This window comes from Paralichthys olivaceus, chromosome 3, assembly GCF_024713975.1.
Source record: "Paralichthys olivaceus isolate ysfri-2021 chromosome 3, ASM2471397v2, whole genome shotgun sequence".
In the NCBI taxonomy this organism is placed as follows: domain Eukaryota; kingdom Metazoa; phylum Chordata; class Actinopteri; order Pleuronectiformes; family Paralichthyidae; genus Paralichthys; species Paralichthys olivaceus.
In genome coordinates, this window is record NC_091095.1 from 19,362,667 (window position 1) to 19,390,375 (window position 27,709).

The window sequence follows — 27,709 nt, forward strand, 5'->3', positions numbered from 1 at the left end:
ATCTCAGTCGCTGGTTCATTCATCTTTTGTTCTGATGAGCAGAGTGCTGCATGGGGCGTCCACGTTATCCAGCATCACACCTCAAAGCTGATCTCTCTTGACTGTCCAAACAGCATCTCTGTCGCCAGGTGTGTGTCTGAGTACGCACGCCGCAGGTGTGTGGAGCTGCACGTGGTCTTGATGGCAACCTCATAGGGAGGAGGGGGTCCCAGCCAAGGGGGAGGGTGAGGCGTTGGACTGGAGTCCATCGGAGGGTAGTCGAACTCCTCGCCACGAGCACCATGCCTGTGGCGTTCCATCGTCCTGCAGATGCAGTTAGAACACAGGTTAAATAAAGCCATGTAGAAGATACTAGATATCAGATCCTAAATGTCAGGTGGGTGTGATCTGTTCATTGCTATCTGTAATTCCTGCCATGGGTCTATTTTAGACTTTATTTTAGTAACTATTACACATCTAACCAGACAAGTTACATTTTCCAGCATTGAATCCCTGGAGGAACAAGCAGGTTGTTGTATTTGACAGGATTTAATGGAGGAAGATTTAAATAATATTAATAAATTAATAATAACATGCTGCCAAATAGAAACAAGCACCTTTGTAAGTACTAACTGAACAATTTCTCTGGAGAAAATACCACTGACAACCAATGTGAACAGGTGCTTAAAAGTAAATCAGTATTCATGAAATGAAGGAAAAGGAAGTCCCTCAACACTACTTCCTGTTCTTCCATTCCCTCACTTCCTGCAGCTACTTGTATTTGACAGTAGGTGGTACTAAAGAGAATCCAAAAAAAAAAAGAAATTTGTCTCTTGCGTACTAATTAACATGTTATAGCTTCAGGTTTAATGTGTCTTGTTTGGTTTTACACTTTTCATTTGTTTTAGAGGTTGAACCAATTAGACATAGATACTTTAAAATAATTGTTAGTTCTGCAGACACAGAGGTGTACATGTGTACACAGCAAGCCAGGACTTGACTTGACTTCCAGGAGACAATTTGTTGAAGCAGGATGTTAAACGTTTCTCCTCCCACTGGGATGTAATTCCTCTGTAGCAGATTGGTAAATCATTATTTGAGCTGCCATCTGAATTATAGTATTATGACATCACATTTTAAGTCATCATGAAAGAGTCTTTCCCCCTCTATGCAATATATAATCAATATCTTGAAAGATTACTCACACTAGTTACACAAGGAGCATAAAGCAAGGGCAAAGTAACACACTGACAATTCCATACTTCTATAGCAACAAAAACTCTTTGTGATGTCTTTTCACATATGCACAAAATATTTCTACAGCAGCAAAACTTTCATCCACAATTATGAACTGCAATTTATAGGATTTATTTTTTATTTTACAAATTGCACTCAGAAGGTTATATACAACTCCGGGCTGTGAAATCATTTGTGAACATCCTTTCACATCATTTATTTATGACCATACACTGCTTATGCTTCACTTTATGTTCTGCATTCCTTTTTTTTTTTTTACATTTCCAACTATTCACACTACTTCCACTGCTCCTCCCTACAAATTCAAGTCAGCACTTCCGTTTAGCTTTAGTGGAATATTTAGATAACTGAGGGCAGTATTTTAATCCTTTTTCTATTAATCAAGCACAGTTTCTGCAGGGCTTAGATTTAAAGGTCCATGTGTATATTTGAAAAGATGACAAGCCAGAAGGAAAAGATAGAAAAGACAGAAGGAATTATTGGGAAAAGGTGCGGTCGTGTTCTGTGTACAAGCCCCTGGTACAGTTGTGTGCATGTAAAGCTCTATCCCAAAGGACATTAATGAAAACTGATATAAGAAACCTTGATTCGATCAAATATAGAGCAACAGCAGGAAGAATGGATTAGATTTCATGGTTATCCTGGTTAAAAACTTGTTTTTCTCCTGTAACATCAATAGTTTGAGTCTTATTTTCTGGCTTTAGGATGAAATTGATGACACTTACTATTACAGCTTGACCTGTGATAAGCAGCAGTATGTAAAAAAAACTGGCATCTTTCACCCACCTGGGAAGAAACACTGAGTCGGACTCTGGGAAGCGGCTACCTGGGGGTGTGAAGAGGGCATGGCTGCCAAAGTTGGGGTTGTCATATGGATAATGTGGGCACTCTGGGTCGAACTCCCGGTGGTTGTAGTTTACGGCATTGTTTACTGCCCAGAAAAGCCCCAGGATGAGCATGACCACCCCCAGCACCACGCAGCAGAGGGAGAAAGCTTGCAGGCGGCTCTGGGATGAGGCCAGGAAGGCTGTGGATCCCCCAGTCACAATGAGGAAGGCTCCGATGAGGATAGCTCCGTGGTGCAGGGAAGGCATCCTCCTCCGGGACCGTGGGTGTTTCTGAGGTTACTGTGATGGCTGGGATAGAGTCACTCATGCACCAACAGTCCCACACAGTGCGCTTCCCATGCGCTCTGACACTCACCAGACATTCAAGTGATTTACTCCACACTTACAGAAATACTCTTATGACAAGGAAAAGCTCACAGAATCTTAATTTGTTCCCATCATTTCCATCCATAATGATAAAAATTTATCTCAGCTCCAGTCGAAAAGATGGAATTGATGATTTCTTGGAAAATGATGAAAAAAAACTCAGTGGAGGCTTTGATGCGGATCAGGCTAATGTGGAGTAGCTGTGTTTATCATCAGGGCAGATGGACGAGAGGACAGCAGAGCCCATTAAGAAATCTTTACTGGTGCCCCACCCTCCCTCTGTCTAATGTGTCTGAAGGGTACCACTTTAGCCCTGTGTGTGTGTGTGTGTGTATGTGTGTGTGTGTGTGTGTGTGTGTGTGTGTGTGTGTGTGTGCTCTTGTACCGCTAACTTGAGCCTGTGGGAGTGAGAGAGAGAAATCGTTCTAATATCTTTAAACATAATTTGGACGTTTTGAAACACAGTAAAATTTACCCTTTAACAAAAAAGGGTGTTTGTAAGCTCATGGTATTAGTTCACTAAATTCAAAATAAAATATTTTGATAGTTTTGTCTTGAAAGACCACATTATGAAACAAACCTCATCATAAATATCCCTACAATGTTAACATTTATGATATCATTTGAACCACCTTTAAACAATATTAAAATGTTAATTAGTGTTTTACTAACCCATAGCCTTTTATTTTACGCGTTTATTTAGACTTGGAAGGGATTTGGGACTTAGTGGATTTGACATGATCTTGGGGGCTATAAATCAGAATCTAACTACAACTGAGAACTCTGAAGTCATGTCCTTTGTGTTATTTATGAATCTGGGTTCATCATTTAATCAAACAGGGAACCTTAAAAATACCTTAAAAATGTACTGTGGTCACCATTGTAGTATGTTTGAATGGTAATATTTGTTAAATACCCCTGTAACCTTTGACTGTATATCAAGATGGAGCTCCCTCCCATAATCTAGATATTAAGCCAAAAGATCCTAGATACAAAGGCTGCTATCTTTAGCATCTGGAGCCAGAAGCTGTGTCCCAATTCAGGGCCTGCATCATTTGGAGGCTGCATTTGAACACAATTGCATCCTTCCATCCCCGAGAAAAAACAATGGCTCCAACAGGTGAATCCTTCCAAGCCCACACTAATGAGGCCAGTATTTTACTGTATTGAGTATTATGCTTCAACAGGAAAGTTAATTGTACACATATTAAAAAAGCAAGGGAACTTACAACTTCTTGTCATGTTCAACTTCAGCTCTGTTGCTAAGAAACAGCAATAAGGGTGGTAAGCTGGTGAAAGACCTCTGAAGCCTCTGAAGACCAGAGCGTCTTTCAGTTTTTCAATTTGACCTTTGAGGTCTGCACGGCCAACAAAGGAGGCAGTCTTCATGGGTCAGGAAGACCATGCCCTCCTTAGGACGCAGCCCCTGAATTAAGACTTAGCTAGAGTGTGTAGAGTTGCAACAGCAATGTCTCGCACTTCACCGATCGTACATCATTATCAGCTGTCTCAGCTGTTAACGCTGAAATAAAAATATCTTTCACATGCACTTTGACTTTTCAGTTTGAGTCTATGGCTAACAAGGGACACCTTAGTCAGAAAACAATGGACATTATCACATTAACATTTTGAATTGATGGTGGAAGTAAAGGAAAAGTTCAGTAGAAATCAACCTCTTGGATGAAATTAATAAAGTTTGGATTCTTATGCAACTTTCCAGGATATATAGGTGTCTCTACTCAGACTGACTTCTTTTCTATCTTACTCTCCTGTTCTCCGGGGCTGATGTGAAAACAGTGGAGCAACACAACCATGGGAACAGGTTACGTGGCGTGACAACGTCTGCGTCGTGATTGGTTAAACACCAGAGAGCCCAACGCCCGAAAATTAGATTCCTCCCAACAAGCGTGGAGCTTCCGAGTGCGAGCCCGCCCTCTTGCCAGTTTTGACCAACCAGGAGGGAGCAGGGGGAGTAACTGATCCTCCACCTCGCACCGCTGACCTATCAGGGTGCAGGGCTGATGAGGAGTGGGTTTTGGAGGCTGGGTTGAGTTCAGCCACGGGAGAAACAGCAGTGGTCAAAGGTATCTCACCTGGAAACTGTCTCCCAGTCCTTCAGTGAGGAGTCCTGTCCCTGACCCGAGCAGACGAGATGTCCCCGCTGCTGTATTTAGGAGGACTGGTGGTGTTGCTGCTGCTGTGGATCAGACTCAAAGGTCTAGACTACGTGATCGTGCACCAGAGGTGGATCTTTGTTTGTTTGTTCCTGCTGCCGCTCTCCGTCGTATTCGATGTCTATTACTATGTGCGCGCGTGGCTCATATTCAAGATGTGCTCTGCGCCAAAACTGCACGACCAGCGCGTGCGAGACATCCAGAGACAGGTGAGCGAACCACGCCGTAGCAGTCTGTGTGCACGCGCATGTGTGGAGTCTAATGTTCTACTGTTATACTTTAACTTTCAAATACTAAGCAAACATCATGCAAACAACCTACAACTGTAACATGCAGTGAGAGGGAGATAGATATATATGTATAAGTATGTATGTATATATGAGAATAAATATATAGAATGAGAATAAATAAAAAATGAGAATAAATCCAAATACAATACTATTAATGTTTTTATGCAGATGTTATATCACTATATCAATCATCTGCACAATATTAGCTCTGTATGTTCTGTTGTCATAATGTAAATTATTATCACAATTTTACATCACAATTTTTAATGGGTGTTCACTTCAATCATATTATTAAACATTTTGAAGTTTTCACATGTAACCAACCTTTCCTATCAAGTCCTATCAAATGGTGTGTGTGGGGGGGGGGCAGTTCAACTTAAACTCAATAACTTTAAAAAGTTTAAGACTAATTTAAAAAGTTCAGTTCACCTCCAGCATCCTGAAGGTAATTGGAACCTTGTTTTCTCTGCTCGAATTGATTGAAATCCCATCTGGAATTCTTGCTGCAAATTTGTTTCTAAAAATGTCCAGAGAAGTTTTGCCAGTGGCACAGCTCCAGGAAAGTTGTTTCAATGAAAACTATCTACTTGAATCCCCCTCTGAACCTTCAGTCTGATTAAAATATAATCAAAAAGTTTTGGTATTGATGTAGTTTGCTGGTTGTCTGAATGCATCAGACTCAGTGAGAAAAGACAAAGAGAACAGCCGCTGAGAAAACACTGGGGTTGGAGCATCCAGGTCAGACACCTAATACCTTTGGATTTAGTCAGGAGGAGAGAGGTAAATAAATCTCACTCCAGGCCAGAGAAAAGTTACCAAGACCTTTGACCTCAGTCTTTGATACCAGGAAACTCTTCTCAGCTGGTCTGTTAATTAGACTCGCACATGCCTGTACATCTGGCCATAAATAGATAATATGTTTTTCCATGTATCATTTTCAGGTGCGTGAGTGGAGGAAGGACGGGAGTAAGACGCACATGTGCACCGGTCGGCCCGGCTGGCTCACTGTGTCTCTCAGAGTGGGAAAATACAAGAAAACACACAAAAACATCATGATCAATATGATGGACATTCTGGAGGTGGACACCAAGAGGCAGGTACGACAAATCACACAGGTTGTGTTTTTCATGACAGACATTTAAACGATCATAGTAGGAAAATAACCTGCCTAACTAATAATATTAACAATTGCTCAGGTCTTTGTAATCCTCTGCAGTTAGCTAATGTTATTTATTACGCATTTCCTGTTATGTCATATATGGAAATATGTTCTGTACAAAAAGTTAAACTCAAAAACATTAGCCTCATAGTTAAAAAAATAAATAGAGTTTCTGGTTTGATAAAACAAGGGTCTTTTTTATGGCTCTCTGGGATTAAAGTGAAATTTTAAAATAAGAAAGAGGGCTGATTTTGGGCACTGTATGCAGGGCACATACGTAGTCTCATAATTTACTAATCTGCACTCACTGTGAGTGAATGTCTGCAGACATTTCTCAGCTCTATCCTCAGAGTTTGCTGATGCAATGAAACATTCTGTATAAATATAAATTAGTATACCTGCCATGATGAGACCCTGAGGACATGAGCGGTTGTTCAAACACAGAGTAGAAACATAACTTCTCAGCAAATCTTGTACGTTGACACTTTGAATCCCATATGGTGGTTTAATGCAGCTCATAAAACACCTCCACAAACCGTATTAGCCTTAATTCAAGCGAAGTAAAACAGATGTTCCCTCACTGAACCCAGTAAATAGACAGCCCCATTGAACAACATTTATTTATTAACATTAACATTTATTTATTTATTGACCATACACCAACTGTAACCATAAATCCAATTATATAGTCGTACAATGTTTTTGTGTAAGTTTGTTTCATAAACTTTTTACATCATTACTAACCTATTATTTAGAGCAGTGAGCTCTGCTTTATGAGCCAGAATGACACTATACCCTACAACTCTATTCCATAGTGAGCTCACAGTTTATTAAAACCACCTAAAAGAGCATAACATGACATGAGACAAACAACTTGAGCAGCAATTTAATATTTTTAATATTAACCATCGCTTCGGCAGGGAACTAGAGACAAGGAAACCATAGCCGGTATTACACAAGTCATCGGCCATTAAACCACTTTATCTGAAAGGAGTCTTAAAATAAGTTAACAATAACCTTATTTTTAAATGCATAACCTGTTTGTTTAATACCTCTTGTGTTTCTGGCCTCATTGTATTAATTACAATCTTATAATCATCAGAAATGATGGCTCAGTGACAGATAAGATGAAAATGTGTAATTAGTAAGAGTCTTGGTCTTTTGTTTGTTGGGATTTTGTGTTCTCATTCTATCAACAGATATTTACTACCAGTGCTCTTTGTTCTTTAGGTGGTGAGAGTTGAGCCGCTAGCCAACATGGGCCAGGTAACAGCTCTCCTCACTTCTATTGGCTGGACTCTGCCGGTGCTGCCAGAGCTGGATGATCTCACCGTGGGTATGTTGTCAAGGTTACAATCAATGTGGGTTATTTCCTGGGAAATCAGTCCCGAGTGACATCATCTGCTTTCTAGAAATAGAGACGTACTGATGATTTCCACAGCTCACCACTCAGTGATTTGGATCCTGCATCTCCTCCATCAATCTGTGTATCCTGTTTAGACTTCACTAATCATGTTAGAGGATTAATGTTGGAGCTGAAAAGATGAAACCGGGAGGAAATGGCTGCAGTGTTGGAAGCACCCCTGGATCGGGTTTCATTATGGATTTCCTGATGCCATAAACTGTGCATCAACAATCTAATGTTTTCCCATCAGGCTGTGGTACACTCATTTATCCCGTTGCTCCCAGTAGGCAAACGCTGATTTCTGCTCATGTGTTTTCCCTCTGTTGCTCTCACCTGAAAAGAAATGCAATTGCCAAGAACACATATTTTATTCTCTCTCTTCTCTGGCAGGTGGTTTGGTGATGGGTACAGGCATCGAATCGTCTTCTCATATTTACGGCCTGTTTCAGCACATCTGTGTTGCATATGAACTGGTCCTAGCTGATGGCAGTTTGGTTCGCTGCACTGAGGTGAGCACCGTGTGTGTGTGTGTGTGTGTGTGTGTGTGTGTGTGTGTGTGTGTGTGTGTGTGTGTGTCATTAGAGAGCATCACAAAGCACTACCTGCACCTTGTCTGCCTCGGCAGCAGAAACTATTTCATCCCTTGAGACTGTTTTTATTCATTGCTGGTTCATTGTGACATAAAGAACACAAATGTGTTTCACAAGTCATAAAAAATGTTCATAATCACTTTTTAAGCTACACCAGCTTCGAAATAAGTTTGATGCTACACTATCTTGGAGTCAGGAGAATGGAGCCTCTGTCATTCCCATTCCTCACCATGAACTTCTGGCCTTGCTCTGTGTCTATGCTACGACCCCCTGTGAGAAGTGTGCAACTGACTGATAATTGTTATGATAGTGTTCTGGAGGCTGGGGAAAGGAAAACTCAAGCTGATGTCTTATGCAGAAGATTTTAATGTAGACTTGATGCATCAAGGAGACCAGAAGGTGGAACAATATACAAACACTAACAGTAACATGAGCAATTGTCACCCCCAAGTCTGAAGATGTCTCCCACAGCATCCTCATATACTGTATCTTCCTCTACGTGCATCATCCATTCTAACAGCACATCAATGAATGGCTTGAATTGCTGTCACTCTCTATGCAACATGTAGGTGTTGGCATCCTATTGGATAGTTCAGCCCAGAGTATGCATTCCTAAATCACATAGTGTCCTTACATTTTGCCACTAATGTCTCTGTCTGGGGCATCTGAGTTAGATATGAAAGTCTCCAAGCGTAGACACTACAATGTTCTGTTGGTTGGTTGGTTCTTTATCTATAACCTGACCTTGGGTTGGCTAAGAGAGAGGTTGACGTTGCTTGACTCTGTTACATGAACATAGCTTCATAATGGTCCTGGTTGTTCAGCACCTCCAGTGTTAGTCTCAGTTTGTAAGGGAGTGTGTAAGTCACTGGATTATCGACATTTGCTTTGTGCCCTCTCCTCCTCCCGGCTCTTGAGTTTCTGGTTTCAAATTCAAACATTTACTTTCAACTCCAAGTCCAAATTGCAATTTAAGGCTGCAGCCCTGCATTGTGCGTGTAGTGTATGTGCAATGTTCACTCACACACAATTTGGGGTTTAGTATCTTGCCAAAGATACATAGGCATGTGGAATGAGGGAGAACCTCTGATTAGTGGACCACCTGCTCTACCTCCTAAGCCACAGCCATCCCATAGGTGATGTGATGCAGAATAAAGGGAAGGAGACTGTTGACTAGAGGAAACAGATTAGTGGCCTCCTTGTGGTCGATGCTGTGAGGTTTGCTAGCGGGTTAGTTTTAAAAGTCAACATGAAAGACAAACATTAGACACCAGAAGACAGAAACCACACACATCATTGCAAGTGTGCTGTAGAGCTGGTTGTTCTTGTTCAAACAGGAAATACATATATATTCATATATATATTTTTTCTGTCACATAGGAGGAAAACTCTGACTTGTTCCATGCTGTCCCGTGGTCCTGTGGTACTCTGGGATTCCTGGTTGCAGCTGAAATTAAAATAGTCCCTGCTAAGTCCTGGGTGAAGCTGCAGTATGAGCCAGTCAGAGGGCTGGAGAACATCTGCAAGCGCTTCACCGAAGCATCGGAGAACAAGCAGAACACGTTTGTCGAGGGCCTCCAGTACAGTCTGGACACTGCTGTCATCATGACGGGAACCATGACTGACCACGCAGAGCCTGATAAGGTAATGTGTATGTAAGAAAAGTTGATGCAATGTAGCACCTTTCTCAGACCTAAGTCACAAAGTGCTTTACATGAATAAAATAACACAAGAAAGTAGTGACACACAATAGATATATCTACCTACTAATTCCACAAATGTCTCTGTATGTTGAATGCATTTCTTGCAAACTGATCATCTTGTTGGCTTCACTTGTATCTTAAATTGCTCATTTCAGTGCAGTGCCCAGTGATATGGACATGCGATCATTATTAAGAAAGAAAGAATGAATAAACAGGCAATCTGTGCTTTGTAGCAGTCAGTGGAATTGGGGCAGTGTGCCTTCTTCTTCTAAGTCCTCAGATAAACTACAGCAGTGGTCGGTAACTAGGTCAAAATCGCCACCAGATCATTTTGATAATTTCTTCATTTTAATTCTACAATATACAACTGACACACAGACAAACAGCTCATTTTTTGTTTTGCAGTTTGTCTTCAAAATAAAAGCATGTTAGATTGTTTTGCTGCAATGCTTTATATCCAGCTAATTAGAGCTTTTATTTTGAAAGGTTTAGAACTTGGGTCTCAAGATTGTGACAGACCTCTGAAATAACTGTCATGCAATGTATGAAAAGATTCAGTTCAGTAAATCATTCAAACTTGCATATAAGCCAAACATTTGAAAAGAAGTAATAAAATTCAGTTTCATTTTTTGTAAAACATTCACTGTAAAATTCACTTAATTGCAGATAAACCAGGTAGGATGAACATAAAGTTTTCTAACTTTACTCTGCACCATAAACTTTTTAGTAAAGGTTCTGCGCAGAATGTCAGTTCTAATGACAAGGAATAATTCAGAAGTAGCTCTGGAGCATTAACACAGGACAAGAGAACAGGAACACCCACTACTATGATATAAACAATGTAAAACCGGCAACAGAAAGACAATACAAATGTATGGATAGACAGAACAGTGCACATGGTGAGACAAAAGCCAGTGTGAATAAATTGGTTTTCAGTTGTACTTTAAAGGCTTCGACAGATACTGCAGACTGTGAATCTACAGGGAGAGTTTTCCGTAGTGCAGGGGCCAGAACTGCGAAAGCATCATCACCTTCATGTGTAATTATGAATGTAAATTTGTTTTTCACGTGTGACTTCACTTTTGTAACTTCACTTTTCTCCTCTCCTGCACCAGATTAACAGAATCGGGCTGCACTTTAAACCCTGGTTCTTCAAACACGTGGAGAGCTACCTGAAGAGAGACCACACTGGGGTGGAGTACATTCCTCTGAGACAGTATTACCACAGACACACACGCAGCATCTTCTGGGAGATTCAGGTATTCACAAAGCACACATTTTGTACTCACATATACACACACCATTAGCCATTAGTGAGAGGGGCTTGGCATCCTCTGTGTTCTGTAACAGTAAATGGTGTGATGAATTATGCATGGTATTGGTTTGACAGATATCTAAAGGAGCTGGCTCTGGGCTTTTGGGTGCTCTCTGTATTGAAAGGATTTTGTTCCTTTGGATGGTGCAGAGGAAAGTTAGAGCAATGCTTTCATTAAATCATTAATCCAAAATTTGTCATGGACGTCACTGATGTGTTGTTCATTGAGCCAATAAGTATCTGGCACTGCTTGGTGAGTTGCTGCTGCCCTCTGGTGGAATGTAAGAGGAGTGATCATATGAAGCTCAAACATAATTTACATCCTCATGTGAAGTTTTAAATTATGATATCTTTCATGTAAATGTCATATTAAATGGTACCTATTTATTAGCAAATAAAATCAGGATAATTATATTTTTTACAATATTTTTTTCTTAAAAATCATGATAATATTCTCCTTCTCAAATGAAAAAGAGGAAAAAAGTGCAGCGTCTGGGTAATGAAAGAGAGGTTTAAGAAGTTTGTCACATGTTTGGAAGCAATTAAATCTGAACTGAATATTCAATTGTTAAATTGAATCACTGCTAAATATTTAATGTTTGAATTTCAAAGCCACTGAATTGATAACACTGAAATGTTTTATTTTGAAAACCATGTGAGTCTATGAGGTTTGAATTCCCATGTTAGGAATTTTCCAGAACAGGAAAAACTCTTTAACCATTTTTTAAATTCTTAAATTGAGATAAATTAAAATGCTAATTGAGTTCAATAAATGCATGAAGCCAAATTTTTGTTGAAGAATTCAAAACAAATAAATATTGTGTTGCTCAAATTGGAATAGAGAAATGAACCCACCAAAATTAAAGATCCAAATCTCTAAGCTTAGGAATTTGAGCTTTTTACAATAAGCAATCAAGTCTGGGTGAATTGATCAGATGTTACCTTTTGTCAGTCACATGATTCAATGAGATCTAACATGAGATGAGTAAACAATGTCCACTGGAATCCTGCATTTGAATTTGTGAACAACAAGGTTTTTGTTCAAGCCACATCTATTCTAATCAATAATTTTAAAACTAAAACATTTTGATGCTTTAAATTCATTGGTATTCAGTAGTTAATTGAAGACTGACTAAAAACAGATGAACATGTGTGTTTAATTATTATTAGGTACATGCATGTTCATCTTTTTTTAATAGGTCTTCAATTAACTACTGTCATTTTTGGTGAATCCAGGAAATCACAAGTTCACAAAGACTGATGTGGCAACTTAAAATCCCTCCTGTTGTCTAACTCAAAGTCCAACACTCGGAGACATTGAATATTCAATTACACAACACAGAAAAACTGTGAAACAGAAAGCAGCATCTTTTCTCATTTGAGATGCTGAGATTAAAATCAGTAGACGTTTGGATTTTTGCTTGATAAATGAGTAGTTTCAGGGTAGTCGTATCTCGCAGCATCACAGAAAGACACTTTGGCATATTCTTTTAACCTGTTTGTGTTATTTCTTTTCTTCAGGACATCATCCCATTCGGTAACAATCCGGTCTTTCGCTGTCTTTTCGGATGGATGGTTCCTCCGAAGATCTCTCTGTTGAAGCTCACGCAGGGAGAGACCATCAGGCGGCTTTACGAACAGCACCACGTGGTCCAGGACATGCTGGTTCCCATGAAGCATCTGCAGGCCGCCATCACATGCTTCCACGAGGACATTAGTGTAAGACTTGCATGTAGACAAACCCTCTAAATACTCTAAATAAGCCTTCGGGACAGATTTATTAAAATCTTCAAACGCTGTGTGTGATATTTCAGGTTTACCCTCTGTGGCTGTGTCCGTTCCTGTTGCCATCAGGCAGAGGGATGGTTCATCCCAAAGGTGAAGAGGCGGAGCTGTACGTGGATATCGGGGCTTACGGAGAACCTAAAGTCAAACACTTTGAAGCTAAAGCATCAACACGTCAGCTGGAGAAGTTTGTGAGAGATGTGCACGGGTAAGTGTCAAGGGATATGTGACATTTAGCATCTGTAACTAAGACATTACAGTCTTTCTACAAAAATATCACACTTTTTTATGTCCATGGTATTACATTGACACACCTACTGTTTATCTGTCTCTGTGACTCCTGCAGGTTCCAGATGCTGTATGCAGATGTGTATATGGACCGAGAGGAGTTCTGGGAGATGTTTGATGGACAACTGTATCACAGACTGAGAGAGGAACTGGGCTGTAAAGGGGCCTTCCCCGAGGTTTACGACAAAATTTGTAAATCTGCTCGACACTGACCCCCCCCCCCCCCCATCACCGGTACCTGACCTCAACTCTGTGTCACACAAACAAAGAGACAATGTCTGCAACTCATGATACACAGATATTTCCTCTAAAGCAATAAGATGTTTTACACAATCAGAAGTTTATATGGTGAAATTAAGCTTTGTACAAACAAGCTAAATTCACATCTAGTGGTGATGTTGCATGTTGCAGCTGAACACCCCTCACCTCACCCTCTCATTCCAAACATGACAGAGAACCTGTGGCAGCCTTCAGTTGTCATAAAAACTCAAAAGGTGTTTAGTTTGTCCAGTCTGGGCTAATGTAAAAAACATGGCAGGCTCCGTAGAGAGGGTCCCCTTCAGATATAAATCTTAAGTATTTAAATACAAAAGAACAATTCGTACATTAAGATGATCACACACTAGTGAAAACATCATTGGGACTATTTAATTTCTGCCAATAGATCCCTGTCATTTAATTTTGAACACTGGACCTTTAAGAACTCTCTCCTATCAATGTGAAACAAGTACCATAAAGCTTTTAAGTCATGAATGTATTTACTATTTCCTTTGTGCACAGGTATTTAACATGGTCTAATTTCATTTGCAGCTTGACTAAAAACTGTATATGTATCATGTGCTTGTTTCAGAGCATATTGCACCAAATGTCTTATTTTTTCCCCTTTTTTTAAGGGTGTTACACTCTACATACATTTTCCCTGTTGAAATACATTAATACCCAAGTGCCATACACATAACCTCCTAATAAGCTTCATACAGACATTTTAAAACACTTCAAAATACATGCTAGTGAATTTAACATTCAGTCCAGATAAAAACCAACTGTAAAATATTGGCTACTATTTTGATATGTAAATGAGAAAACATCTCATGGACTGTGTGAGGGATGGATGGCTGAAATAAAAACTTTAATTCTTCAACAATATCAGTCCACTTTGGTTTTAAAATCTACATTATAGAGTTGTTTGTTTGGCTCACACTATTTTCATCTTGAGAATGATTACCTCCACAGAGGAGGTGTTTTCATGCGTGTTTGTTTGTTGTCCAGCAGCACTGAACAGATTAACTTGATGGAAGGATGTGGTATGTGTGGGGGAAGAATCCCTAAAAGTTTGCTGTGGATCTGGATCAGGCGACAGATCCTGGAATATTTTTTCACTGTCTTTAACAGCGATGTTTGTAAGATAGGGCCATTTCAACATTGTCCTTCATTTCTCTGAGAATAATTCATGGATCTTGATGAAAAAAATCAGGACTGATGTTAATGAGTGTGGGAAAGTTTGTTCAGATCTAAATAAAAATGTGGCTCTACTGAGTTATTGGATGGATGGATGGATGGATATCAAGATAGACACACATACTTAGATAAATAGATGTACTTGATCCCAAAAATGAAAAGCTGTTACTGTTATAATATATTCTGAGATGGCTCACTCTGCAGGATGTGTACATTTTGTACAATGGGTATACTTTGAAGCTGATGCTGTATGTACTGTTGCTGTGTGTCCTGGAAAGTTGAGTGTATTTCTACTTTAGTTGAACCACAGTTAACTAACCAGGATTTACTAATCGAGGACTGTACAGTTAGTGAAATACACGTGGATTGCATTCTGATCTCAGTCTTCATACTGTATCTCCCAGCAACACTCCGTGGGCTTCCAGTCTCCTTGCTCACGTTCCCGGTTACATAAAGACACCACGTGTTTCACCAGTGGAGGGAGGCGTTACCTGAGCGCAGAGGGGAACCAGAGACTTTTCCTCCGCACATCCTGACACTTGCTGTTCCGCCTCCTTCTTCAGTGATTTAGCAGCCGGGCTACTGAACGTTAGCTTCCCTGTCACATCTACAACAACCTGCTGGACAATCCGAGACTTCTGTAAACGCAGGTAGGCTGTCCTCTGGCTTCTTCCTGTCAAACATGTCCGCTCAGCAGTTTGTGAGGTGTTGTCTTAGAGGACGGTGAAACAACTCCAGAACTAGTGACGCTAACTTTACTCGAAGTTCACTTCAGCTAGCTGTTAGCAGCTAGTCGGTGCAGCTAGTCACTTCACGGGGACGTTTTACAACTGAGCCGATGGTTTACAAAAGGTGACTTTGAAGGTTTGTTGACGCCCACGTCAGTGTGTGTAGGGAGTGAGATCACAGAGCACTGTGTGTGTGTGTGCGTCCGTGCATGTGCGCGCGCGTTTGTGTAGCCTGCACACTGAGAGTTGTAGCTAGCCTTAAATTAGACGTGTAAGCAGTAGGCGTCGAGGTGTGTGTGTGTGTGTGTGTGTGTGTGTGTGTGTGTGTGTGTGTGTGTGTGTGTGTGTGTGTGTGTGTGTGTGTGTGTGTGGACCTATAGATTGAGGACATTTTGACTGGTCCTCACTTTCTGACCCACTTTAAATGGACTGTTGGGGGTTAAGACTTGGTTTTAGGGTTAGAGTTGGAACTAGGTCAAGGGTTAGAGTTAGCCATGTCATTTGGATGGTTAGGGTAAGGGGCTAGAGAATGTCCAACAAGTGTCCTCACTAAGATAGAGGAACAAATGTGTGTGTGTCTATACTCCTGAAGTCTACACTCACTCACTCACTCACTCAAAGACAGCAGCACCAGTTTCCTTGACAACAATGCGGAAGTATCTGCAGCACACACTTATCTTCTGCACTGATAAAACTGGCGGAAGTCAAACAGCCAGCTTTTGTTTGTTGTATTGATTTCAGGAGTTTAAACTGTCACATTGAGGCGTGTGGATGACTGGACTGTGTTTCAGTGTGCACATCAGAAATCTGCAGCTTACTTTCACTTGACGCAGTTTGCTCATAACATGTTGCACATTGTTATAATCTCTTTATGAGGTATTGGTTATGTTTGCAGAAGCTCTGAAGCGGAACACCCAGTGCCCTCCAGACCAGAAGACAAGGCATAAGGAGTACAGTGCTGCTGCTGCTGCTGCTCCTGCTGCGGACGACAGTTGAGTCCTGATCACAGAAGAGAGGGAGGCTGAAGAGGAATCATGTCCACCGACCAGGACCCAACGTTCACAGTCAAGCTGCTGCAGCTGCTGCTGCTCTCCACCTACTGGGGAATGCAGATTTGGGTCACCTTTATTTCAAGTTGGTACCAAGCACACACTGAAAAAAAGTGATTACTTTCATAAAGGTCTCTGCTTTATTTCTTGAAAAACCTGGATCTGCATCTGCCCACTTAATCAAATCTGCTCCCAAATTAAATGGGTTCTTCCCTGGCCCCCCACACTTTCACCAGTTGTTTTTGCATAATTCTGTGAATTTTTCCGGATCTACTTCAAAATGTAATGGGTTCTTCCTTGGGTGACATCTTACCTTGACAAAAAATGTCATGGAAATCGGTTCTGTAGTTTTGGCATAATTCTGCTAACTAACAAACACACGCTTAAAACATAAACTACTTAGCTGAGGTTACAAGTGAGGGTTGATAGAGAGAGAGTGGGAGAGGCTGGTAACTGTTCAGAGGTTTTGTGGTTATGCTGTATGCACAACAGAATCCTTTTCTGAAGTGGTCCTTCAGTGTGGTCTCCAGCAAACACTGAATTTGTCTCAGTGGGTTTTTAGTATGTCCTCACACATGTATTAATAGTTGTTCAGTTATGTCTGGACCAGAGTGCCTCTCTCTGCCAGTTGTGAACAGGACCTCATTGATCTTCACACCTGTAAAGCTGGCCACCTTTCACCTACACTCCTGCCCTGATTTTTCTTTGTTGTAGCTTAGTGAATACAATTATGCAGTTTGTAATAATTTAAGGTGTGTCTGCACTTATAGAGATGCACCATTCACATGCCTCTCTGCATGCTACAGAGCACAGCAGTACCCCTTGACCTCCAGTTCATTACAACATCTGAGCTTCCTGCCAATAATCAACTACTAAGCTTATGTTTCTATCATGTTGGTACTGTGGTAGATTTATAAAATGGTCAACTTTAAACCTTAGAGAGGGAACAGGCAAAGTCGAGCATGCACCAAGCCGTTTGTTCATGAAATGCAGATATGACTAACTTCATGTACAAGTCACAAATGGAAACTTGAACCTTGTTATTTTCAGGAAAGTGTCCTTATTGTGGAAATTGTTATAGCAACTCTTTGACCATAAGAAAGTAGTGTTTTTATGTAAGAAGTTTACTGCAGTGCTAATGAGTTGCTGTGATTTCTGCACAGGCTTTGTGATGGACAGCAACCTGAGCAGACACACGTACGGTTTTATTCAGAGTCGTCTTGTCCCGTTCTACCTTCACCTGGGTTCAGCTTGTGCCTTCTTCAACCTCACCATCTACGCTGTGTATCACCCCAGCGACATGCTGGACGACAGAGAGTCCTTTCAGGTGTGTAGTGTCCTCCACATCCTCACATTGCGCTTAACCTGCATTTGTAGTCATACCTCAATATGCACTTCTGCTCTCTCCCCACCAGATCTTCATCTTCTTTGTGTCTGTGACGGTTGCGGCGGTCAACGCCCAGTGGTTTGGGCAAATGACATCGGAGATCATGGCAGACATGCACCTCATTGAGCAGGCGTGCGGACTGGGGCAGGACATCGGCCTGTCGTCTAACCGCGAAGCTTACGCCAAGCTGTGTGAGACGGATGTTAAATACAGACACCTCAGCAGTCGCCTGTGGCTGTACAGACTGCTGTCCTCCCTCTGTAATCTCTGCTGCATCGGCTGCAACTTCTACAGTCTCTGGTACTTAGCAGAGAACCTCGTCACTCTGTAAAACTCACACTGAGCAGCTGGACTGTAACATCGCTGAGAAGTTGTCCGTTTCTTACCAACCTAGAAACCTTTTGTATCTAAGTTATATATCTAACATGCGTGGTCTGTGTCTCCACATCTGCATTAAAGGTTCAGTGTGTAGAATTTAGTGACAATTAGTGGTGAAGTTGCATGTTGCAGCTGAAAACCCATCACCTCACCCTCTCCTTCCAAACTTGACAGAGAACCTGTGGTAGCCATCAGTTGTCATAGAAACTAAAAAGATGTTTAGTTTGTCCAGTTAAAGCTATTGTAAAAAACTTGGCGGCTTCCACAGAGAGGACCTGCTCCTGATGTAAATATAAAGTATTTAAAAATAAAGAGCACAATCTAGGTTAAAGAAAACAACAATGTGTGCAGTTTGGATAAAACACACTAGGATCAATTTCTGCCAATAGATCCCTTTCACCTAAATCTTACACACTGAACCTTTGATTAGAAAATAAATTGAAAAAATCAGCTAGGTCCTGATGTTCTTCTATCTTGAAGAATAATGAAAGGATTTAGTTTCATGCAGAGATTTTATTCCCACTTCTTCAGTTTTGACAGTTATCGTCAGTGAAGCTGAATTTCTATCTGAAATGTTGTACGGAGACAAATCACTTCCTGCAATAAGCCTAATGACTTACCTTTCACCTAGTGTTGCTGAGGCTGGTGGCTGCCTCATGCTGGTGCCTGATTTATTTTCACTGTAACTTTACCATGATAATATGGTAATGGAATCTAAAAGGGAATGTTTTTCAAATCCCAGAGAGAAAGCAGGCAGAAAATGTCTCAATGCACTAAACATACAGTGAATAGCTTTTTAATTTAAGCAACAGAAAGGCATGTTTGAGAAATCAGACTACTGCTGTGCTGCTCAGTCCTGCTCTCCCTGTTTGGGTGGAGTTTTTACACCTTGCTCACAGTGTCGTGTCACAGGTTAATCTGGCTCACCTGAATTCACCTGTGGGGCTGTATTTCCTCATTTCTGTTCAGAGTAAAATCCTTTATCTTTCCTGGCTGCTGCTGCTGCTGCTGATATAAAAATACGATCAAACACTTAAAGTAAATGGCAAATCATAACCTCTGCAATCCATACAAATCCCACTGGCTCCATTGATTTGATTGTTGTATTAGAAAAATAATTTATTGGTGTCATCATGATCCAACACTATATATTATGCATTTATCGTGAGAGGCTGAGCTCCAGCAGCACACAACCGCTCCTGTGGCTGTATCTGTGCTGCCGGTGCTCTTTATATCTCCTGATATATTTTAACATTAGCAGAGAAAACATCATGGAGACACACTTGTATAAGCCCAGTGCTTCTATCAGATATGACTTATGGAAATACACACAGGACTTCAAGGATGACTTCATGGTCATAAACCATCGCTAGAGCAACAGCAAAAGCTTCATATCTACAGCCTGTCACAATCTCGGCCACAGCTGTCTAGTTATCTTATTATTAGTCCGCCAGTTCATCCTGTAGTCTTAGGTGGGAGCTGTTACACATGTTTATAACATATTAAAAGATAAATTAAATTATCCAGCAATGCTCTATGCTGCTGTCAGAGCTCAGCCTTAATTTATGGCTGGGAGGGAATGCACCACAAGCAAAAGTGTCTGACAGCATAAGACATCTCAGCTGTCAACATCCTAGGATGATCTTCATAGATGTTGCCTTTCAAAACCACATCAGATATATTGTATGTATTGGTGAGGGATTTAAAAAAAATGTTTTGTGCTTAATTTTACAAGCCTTCATCCACATTCATATAAAATGGATTGAGCAAAATCATTTTTTCAGTACATACTAGTTTGAGTTATGTGCTTTGCAATAATGTTCTCAGGTGTTAGAGCTTTTTTTGGCCACAGTCCATAGTTGCATCTGTGGTATGTTTGTTATATATTGTGTTGTCTCTGTGCACATTGAATGCCTGTTGACTAACTCCTCCCGGCTACGATGGCACTTCCTTGTTGTTACCTCCTCCTGAAGTGATACTCCAGTTCTGTGACCTCTGTTCTTCTGGTATGTGTTTGATCCTGTAGGACACGTCCATTATACCAAAGTAAAAAAATACTTGAACACAGATGCACAGCGGTAATCGGGGCTGAGTACAGACTTTGTTCCTCTCTCCTTCTTTTTAATAGTTTGTTCAGACTGGACTGATAAAGGTGCTTATTATCTGCCCGTTAATGGCAAAAACAATGCAATAATATAACTTGGTTGTTGTTTTAAATTCCACTGTTTGTCTAATTTAATAAACTTTGGATACATCAATATAAACATAAAAGCGATTATGAAGTTTTAGATATTCTTACATTAGTTTTTTGATGATGTTAAAGATAATGGGTTAAAATTGTTATGGTTGTGGGTTTGTATTAAATATGTTTTTACCTGTATGTTTTTTTACATTAAAAAAAAAGTTCTTAAATCTTAATCTTCAGCCCATTTTATTAAATTTGTGTCTATATTTTAGCACACAAGAAAAATGGTGTTACTTAGTAAAGTCACAGTGGCACATATTCCGTTTTTGTCTCTGTACCTTCATGTACTGGATTTAAATGTAACAATGAAACTGAATTTACTTTTATCTTAAAGTCTGTTGGAGGATGTTCACATATATTTCAGATGAACAGTGAAAATATTTAGCCCTTTGCAGTCTTACACTGCTTATTGGTGAATCCACTGTGCTCACTGTGTACAGCTGCTTTTTCTAAGTGAGGCAATAATGTAAATAAGACATCTTTACCTCACGTGGTCTGATTTCCAAGTTTGAAAATGTCTGATTTTAGTGACATCTAGTGGTAGAAACAGAAAAAAACATTGATGAGATAAAATGCAGTTCTCACAGGTAGTCTCAGAATATGTTGAAAGCTACCAAAATCCCTTTGTTTTTAACAAATACAAAGAGTCCATTGTGTCAACAGGTTTGTTTTAATGTAAAAATACATCACTGTTTTCCAGCTAAAAATCCATCGTTACTGTGAGATGAGATCACCATCCACACTTAACAAGTCATACCATCTATAAAAGTGAATATTAGTCTAAAAAAGTAATAAATATAAAATGATGTAGATAAAAATGTTTTAAAAAAAGGAAGAAAAAAGACAATACTCGTACCTGACTACTTAAGGTTAAGATAACCATGTTTCTCTTGAAATAACCTAAAATTTACATTTCAAGTACGATAATCTCATATATCAACATATAAATGTAGGTGAGGCATTCAGTTTCAGCCTTTTGCAGGAGCTACCTCAGTTAAAAGTGCGATAACACTGTGTCAAAAATGAAAAGAAATGGGTCCCCTTGTTTGTTAATTCTGCATAAAGAGAATCACTGACATCCACAACAAACATTCAACTGTTAACTTTAAATTATGTCCCAAGAGGAGGCAGCAACAATATTAAAAGCCACAATCCTTGATGGGAATTGACAGCCCACTGCACATCCATTTTGGGTGTTTATAGGATGAGGTTCGATCACTGTCATTTTGCCGTCCATCTGTAAAACGCTTGTAACAGTGTATCCGCAAAACTCAAAAAGAAGTACGTAAATCTGAAATAACAGACAATGACAGTGCCAGTGCATCTCACTGTTCTTAGAAGGCATCTATAGTTACATTTCTTGTAAACAGCAAAAACAGAAAAATAAGGATTGTGCCTTTAAAATAAGCATTACATACTATTCCCACGATTCATCAGTAAACACCCAAGCTTCTAACGATCGGTCGCTCCAGCTGTTCGCTGTTGTGTTCAGGAAACTTACATCATCCCAACATTTACTGTTTAGTCTGTCAAACTGTCAAAGATTGTTCTAACATAAATATCACTGCTTCCATGTTTCCCTTCTTAAAACTCACAAGCACAGTATCAAAATACAAATATTTAAAAAGAAAACTACATCAAAAAATATAAATCAACCCACAATCCCACTGGAGGGGTTCCTTACCATGGCAACAGCAGAAGGAGTCATGGTGAAGGCATTGATTTCACCATAACACCGTTCTATCAGCTTTGTCTCTAAAAGAGTCCATAAATAAAAGTCGTGCTAAAAATAGAATTTTCTTGTTCGTCAGCATAAAAATAATTAAATCCAGTGTCTCTGTCATACAACCACCTTGCCTTTAATGTCCAGCTTGTTGTTTTCACTTGGTTTGCTGGTCTGCTCCTCTGTGAATGTGATGTAGGAGTACACCATACTGCCTGCAATACTGCAACAACACACACAGAGAGCGACTGTGTTACACCTCATAAATATTAAGTTAAACAGTAAGTGAGAGGCAGGAAAACCAAACTTTGTAAAACATTGAATATAAGACTGGTTCTCTCTCTCTCTCTCTCTCTCTCTATACATCTACATAAATGAGATGACTTTTAAACATTTCAAGCAATCATAAGCAATTGAATCCATTTCCTACCTGATATTCAAACCTATGAAGTTGGTCCAAGAGAAAATGTAGTCTCCGCTGAACACCATCCCAATGTATGTCACCAGGACATTCTGTAAAACAGCACAAATATGAATCAAGCTTGTGTAAAGTCTGTGGCTGAGGGGTAAGAGCGTTCAGTGGTTCGAATCCCCCATGCCAAAGTGTCCAAATGGCCCCTCATAGATGTTGAAAGCACTAATTGGATAAAGCTATCCAAAGCAACTTCTAGCTAAACCCAGCTAAATGACATGTAATGTGACTGTGTCTTGACGTGCAGCTCACCTTGATGCAGCCCACGATCGTAGTTGTTAAAGCAGAGTTGTACTGTGTACAGAGCACAGTGGAATACATGAGGACAAACCTGCAAAACAAAATGTGATCATATTTCTCAATTCATCACCTGTTGGAGCATGAAATAAAATGTCGCAATCTTAATACAATGTGGAGTAATTTGAGCTACACAATGATGCAATGAGTGTGGATTTCAGCCGCTGATATAAGACAAATTTGGTAGAATCCAGATGTTCAACTCTGGTACAGAACACAATCCTGCTCGTTTTTGTTTGTTCTTGTTGTTCTGGCCTGCCTTACCCCATGATACATGACAGGATGAACTGGGTGAGGAAAAACACGTTGGACCAACCATCATATTTAATGGCCTGAAAAGAGAGGGACATTGTGAGAAAACTGTACCAGTGAAGACACATGCACATAAAAACAGGGGTGAAACTAAAGAGATTGTAAATTCAGTTAAGAGCTTGTCTGATCTGGCATTCAGTCGAAAAATAGTTCATGAACAAAGAAGTTAGGGAGTTTATGTCGCAACACATATTCAACAGAGTTTCCATTAGCTTTAAAGGATAGTAGTGTGTATCTCTGCTGGGGTTGTTCAGGCAAGGGGAGTTGTAGGCACTGCTGTAATAACTCTACTAGGTGCATAATAGCAGCTTTGTGCCTTTCTGGCTGCTGGGCCCCAGCTGGGCAAACCAGAAGGTCTCTGCCAACACTGAACAACAAACACACAGCTCATATTTACAGTGGACGCCCATGACTTCACATATGTGCTCTCACTTCAATTTGGGATTAAACCTTGTAATAACTGGCCAGCACCAAGACCATGACTTCATGGTTTAGCCTCTGCTTTAAAGATGTTTGGCTGTTTAAATGAATATAGCTGGAAACAAAACTTAAAAAGGGGAAACACTAAAACAACTGGAGAGTCAAACTACGTACCTTCTGCACATCTCCAGTCGCATGAGCAAACATTAGAGTGGGAATTATCATAAATAATGCATTGTAATACAACAATCCATATTTCCCCAACTCCTGTGAAAGAGAGAGAGAGAAAGAAAGAGAGAGAGAGAGAGAGTGAGAGAGAGCAAGAACAGAAACAGATGGACAGGGAGCGACAGGAACATGAAAAATTAGCACAGCCAGAACAGAGAGGGTTATTCACAAGTCTTCCAGTATGTTCTAGCATATGGATGTCACGCAAGGCCAGACCACTTTACAACCTTAACATCACATTCAAGGACTTTTCAAGCACCTTCTGCATAATTCCCTCAAATTTAAGGACCCAACACAGCATCACGGCTCAGGGTTAATTAGTGTTACAATGCTAAGAATTTCTATATTGTGAACTAGCAGCCTTTACAGAGGGTCACACACAAATAAACATGGGCTTGAATGTGTGAACACTTCGCAACTGAGCTGTTACAGTGACAGCAAACAATGTGGTCTTTCTCATTTTCTTGCACAGCAAAACAAAATATTATGCAAGAGACAGAGACTTATTCCTGATTTGAAGAGCTGAGAGACAGTAGGAGAAAATTGCTCATAGACTAGACAATATTTGTATCTATTCTCCAAAATGTTCAAGGATGCCATTGTTTCCTCACACTCTCAAGAATGTCAAGGTCCTGTAGGAACCCTAAATTCATCTGATTGTTTGGTGTATATCCACCTTGACTCCCTCACAATGTGACACACACACACACACACACACACACACACACACACACACACACACACACACACACACACACACACACACACACACACACACACACACACACACACACACACACACACACACACACACACACACACACACACACACACACACAGTTTAGCTCAGTGCTGGCAGATGGTGATCTACAGACATCGCAGACTAATTCTGGATCCAGTTCGGTCTCTGCTGTAATGTGAGAGCTGAGCAGTTTGCTCATGTGACACTGAAGACTGACTTAAACAAGCTACAGGCCATTTCTAAGTTGATACTCATACAGTTATTAACTAGACTAAATCTGAACATGACTGAAAAAAGAAGCCACAAAGCTGCAGGGCTGTTTTAAAAATCTAATAATTAAATACACTTAGTGAGGAGTGAAAAGAACCACTTTAGGGTAACTGTGTACATTGAGTTCCTTTGAGCTGAGGCTGAAGGACAGTTTAGTTTCTCTAAATTCACCGACACCAGCCCAAGGCCAAAAACAGCTCCTGCACGACAATGGTAACTATTCATCAGGTGGTGCTGCTGCCTCATACCTTTGCATCCAATTTTTGTTTCACATAGACTCCATTTGCTGCAGTCAGCACGTCGTTCAGGAGAATGACCACGTAGCCTTGCAGGTCGAAGGACAAGTCAGCGCTGCGGACAGAGACGAGTAGGAAAAAAGGATCCAGGGAGTGAAGAAGTGCTCTGTCACTGAGAATTTAGCTGCCAGCATGATCTATTTGAGCAGAACTCCTGTAACTTCAGATAAACAACATGTGTCTAATGACCCTGAAGACAATATCACTAAAGTAGGCACATATATCATGACAGGACAAGCCTTTGTAGTGAAGGTAATTCTGCTTTGGTAAACGGCTGTGACATCTGGATGCAGCACTTACCTTGCAGCTATAAACGCCCCGAGGATCATTGTAAATACTGTCAGCTGGACTGGCCTGGAGAATTTCTTCCTGTCAGAGATCAAAGACAGAAGATCAACTAATTTCAATCTGAGCGACTATGATACAGTACCAGGAGAAAGGCATGGTATAACTGTAGGGAATTTGAGTTGTCTTACTTGAGCAGAAATCCCTCCGCCAGCATTGTGAATAAAATGGAGAACCTCCTGAGGACAGTGAGCATCGGCAGACTGCGGAAGTGGACATAGATAACAACTGTTATTGACACAAAAAAATTCTACCTAATTCTAAATTCTAATTCTAATTAAAAAGAATCATCCAGCCTGGGTAGTGCAGCGATGGAGACTTACTTGAGCCTTTTGGTTACAAAGAGACCAGTGATTTGATTTCCCACATAAAGAAGAGGTAGAGGAAATGTCTGAAAATCAAGGTAGAATATATGTCAGCATCAGACAGGGCCACAATGCAATAGTTAAAATTCGTTTGGCAAGGCAAAATGACAAAATCACCCTGCTTCTATGTCTCAAATGTTTTTATATGTAAATCCCTGTTGTATTATATACATCATCTGCTTTAAGGTTGACTTACATGAAGATACAGTGATTTTATTTGAGTTTAGGACAAACTGTCCAGCTGAAGAAGACATCTATGGAAGCCTGCAGTGGACATGTTTCATTCAAAAAACAGAGGGACAGGGTAGTCTCACCTTGCGAGGTATACTCTCATCACAGTCCGGGAAGCTGATCACCTTCGCAGCCTTGCCCACCCACAGCACGACCACTGTGGCCAACATCTGCACACAGACACACGTTCAGTTGAAAACGATTTGTAGCCCTGGCTGTTTTCAGGGGGTGTTTGCTGATGTAAACGAGGGAGAAACATTCAACTTACTTGTCCAATGCCGACACATATTGAAGAAGGGAACCTGCAAACAGTTAAAGTCCCGTTAGTCCCAGTGAACCTTACAGTCTGAGCACACTGTAAACTAGCAGCTTACGGTTCAATTAGCTTGCTAACGTGCTAATACAAACGCAGCTTTGATACGGGGTCCTCGCTAGCTGAAAAGTTCTCGTTAGCTAAGGAGCTCCACCGGGGTTCGGCTCCGCTACTTCAGCCAACACAACTTCCACAAGCTAGGTTAGCTAACACGTTAGCTTCTCCATTAATAACCGTTATAGAGGCGTCACCGACATAAAAGCCGCTCACCCGTAGTTCGTGAGGACGCTCTTATTCACCACGATGATGAAGAACGAGCTGACACCGTAGAACCCGGCGGCGAACAGCTTCACGAACACCGTCAGAGGTTTGTCCGCCATCCCCGACAAGTTCTCACTCCTCTCTGACTGTCGGCTCTTCCCCTGCCATCACGGCACCGCCACACGCACACACATGCACATGCGCGAGCACGCACACACACGTTTCACAACTTCCGCCCCCTCAGGGGTCTGAACATCACAACACCCAACTTTCTTCTGCTGGTTTATTGTATCTGCGCAGCCAACACCTGGCTAACACACACACACACACACACACACACACACACACACACACACACACACACACTCTCTCTCTCTCTCTCTCACACACACACACTCACACACACACACACACACTCTCTCTCTCTCTCTCTCACACACACACACACACACACACACACACTCTCTCTCTCACACACTCACACACATACACACACACACACACACACTCTCTCTCTCACACACACACACTCACACTCACACCCTCTCACACACACACACACACACTCACCTGAAGCAGGAGCTGGATGGAGCAATTTACTGAGATCGAGTGAACCCTCATCTGAAACAAATCGGAAGTGATTTTACAGTAGTTAATGATAAGACTTTAATGACGGAGTGAAAACATCAACATGCAAAATTATTAAAAAGTGTCTCATTTATAAAAAATATTTTGACTCTTAATTCAGAACCTTATAATCCGTTCAGCAGCAGTTGGGAATAGAGACTTCTTTGTTAAGCGTCTTCAAGCTTTGTGCTGGATTTGAGCCATTTATCCCATTCTTCCTGGAACATCCTCTCAATTGCAATTAGTTCCTACCATGTAAGTATAACAAATTCACTGCAATATCTTAAAATAACTGTCGCTAATGTCAGATGCTCCTTGTAAAGTCACTTGTGTTTCAGTGCAACAAAGGATATACAGTTGTCATAATTTTAAGATAAAAGCGTAAAAAGATTGTACTGCTTAA

The 27,709-nt window shown here is 40.7% G+C and overlaps 4 protein-coding genes across 4 annotated transcripts; 2 read left to right on the forward strand and 2 right to left on the reverse strand.

The window, feature by feature from the left end:
* Positions 1 to 24: 24 nt before the first annotated feature.
* Positions 25 to 4,473, reverse strand: LOC138407242 (uncharacterized). The gene is made up of 2 exons (XM_069522375.1): positions 2,023 to 4,473; positions 25 to 303 (listed from the first exon to the last, which is right to left on the reverse strand). The coding sequence occupies exons 1-2, from the start codon at positions 2,328 to 2,330 to the stop codon at positions 75 to 77; spliced, it is 537 nt and encodes a 178-aa protein (XP_069378476.1). The 5' UTR covers positions 2,331 to 4,473; the 3' UTR covers positions 25 to 74.
* Positions 4,450 to 14,292, forward strand: dhcr24 (24-dehydrocholesterol reductase). Its single transcript, XM_069522366.1, has 9 exons — positions 4,450 to 4,833; positions 5,856 to 6,011; positions 7,304 to 7,409; positions 7,869 to 7,987; positions 9,449 to 9,712; positions 10,887 to 11,030; positions 12,608 to 12,805; positions 12,901 to 13,079; positions 13,218 to 14,292. The coding sequence occupies exons 1-9, from the start codon at positions 4,603 to 4,605 to the stop codon at positions 13,369 to 13,371; spliced, it is 1,551 nt and encodes a 516-aa protein (XP_069378467.1). The 5' UTR covers positions 4,450 to 4,602; the 3' UTR covers positions 13,372 to 14,292.
* An 809-nt stretch (positions 14,293 to 15,101) lies between these two features.
* On the forward strand, positions 15,102 to 20,571 carry LOC109625239 (transmembrane protein 205). The gene is made up of 4 exons (XM_020080394.2): positions 15,102 to 15,267; positions 16,241 to 16,479; positions 17,558 to 17,721; positions 17,810 to 20,571. Exons 2-4 carry the CDS (start codon positions 16,380 to 16,382, stop codon positions 18,110 to 18,112), a joined length of 567 nt encoding a protein of 188 aa, XP_019935953.1. The 5' UTR covers positions 15,102 to 15,267; positions 16,241 to 16,379; the 3' UTR covers positions 18,113 to 20,571.
* A 484-nt stretch (positions 20,572 to 21,055) lies between these two features.
* Positions 21,056 to 26,882, reverse strand: LOC109625240 (nucleotide sugar transporter SLC35D2-like). Its single transcript, XM_020080395.2, has 12 exons — positions 26,689 to 26,882; positions 26,374 to 26,407; positions 26,189 to 26,275; positions 25,833 to 25,900; positions 25,641 to 25,712; positions 25,465 to 25,533; positions 25,117 to 25,219; positions 23,803 to 23,895; positions 23,161 to 23,228; positions 22,852 to 22,930; positions 22,558 to 22,640; positions 21,056 to 22,350 (listed from the first exon to the last, which is right to left on the reverse strand). The coding sequence occupies exons 1-12, from the start codon at positions 26,796 to 26,798 to the stop codon at positions 22,245 to 22,247; spliced, it is 972 nt and encodes a 323-aa protein (XP_019935954.1). The 5' UTR covers positions 26,799 to 26,882; the 3' UTR covers positions 21,056 to 22,244.
* Between the last annotated feature and the right edge of the window lie 827 nt (positions 26,883 to 27,709).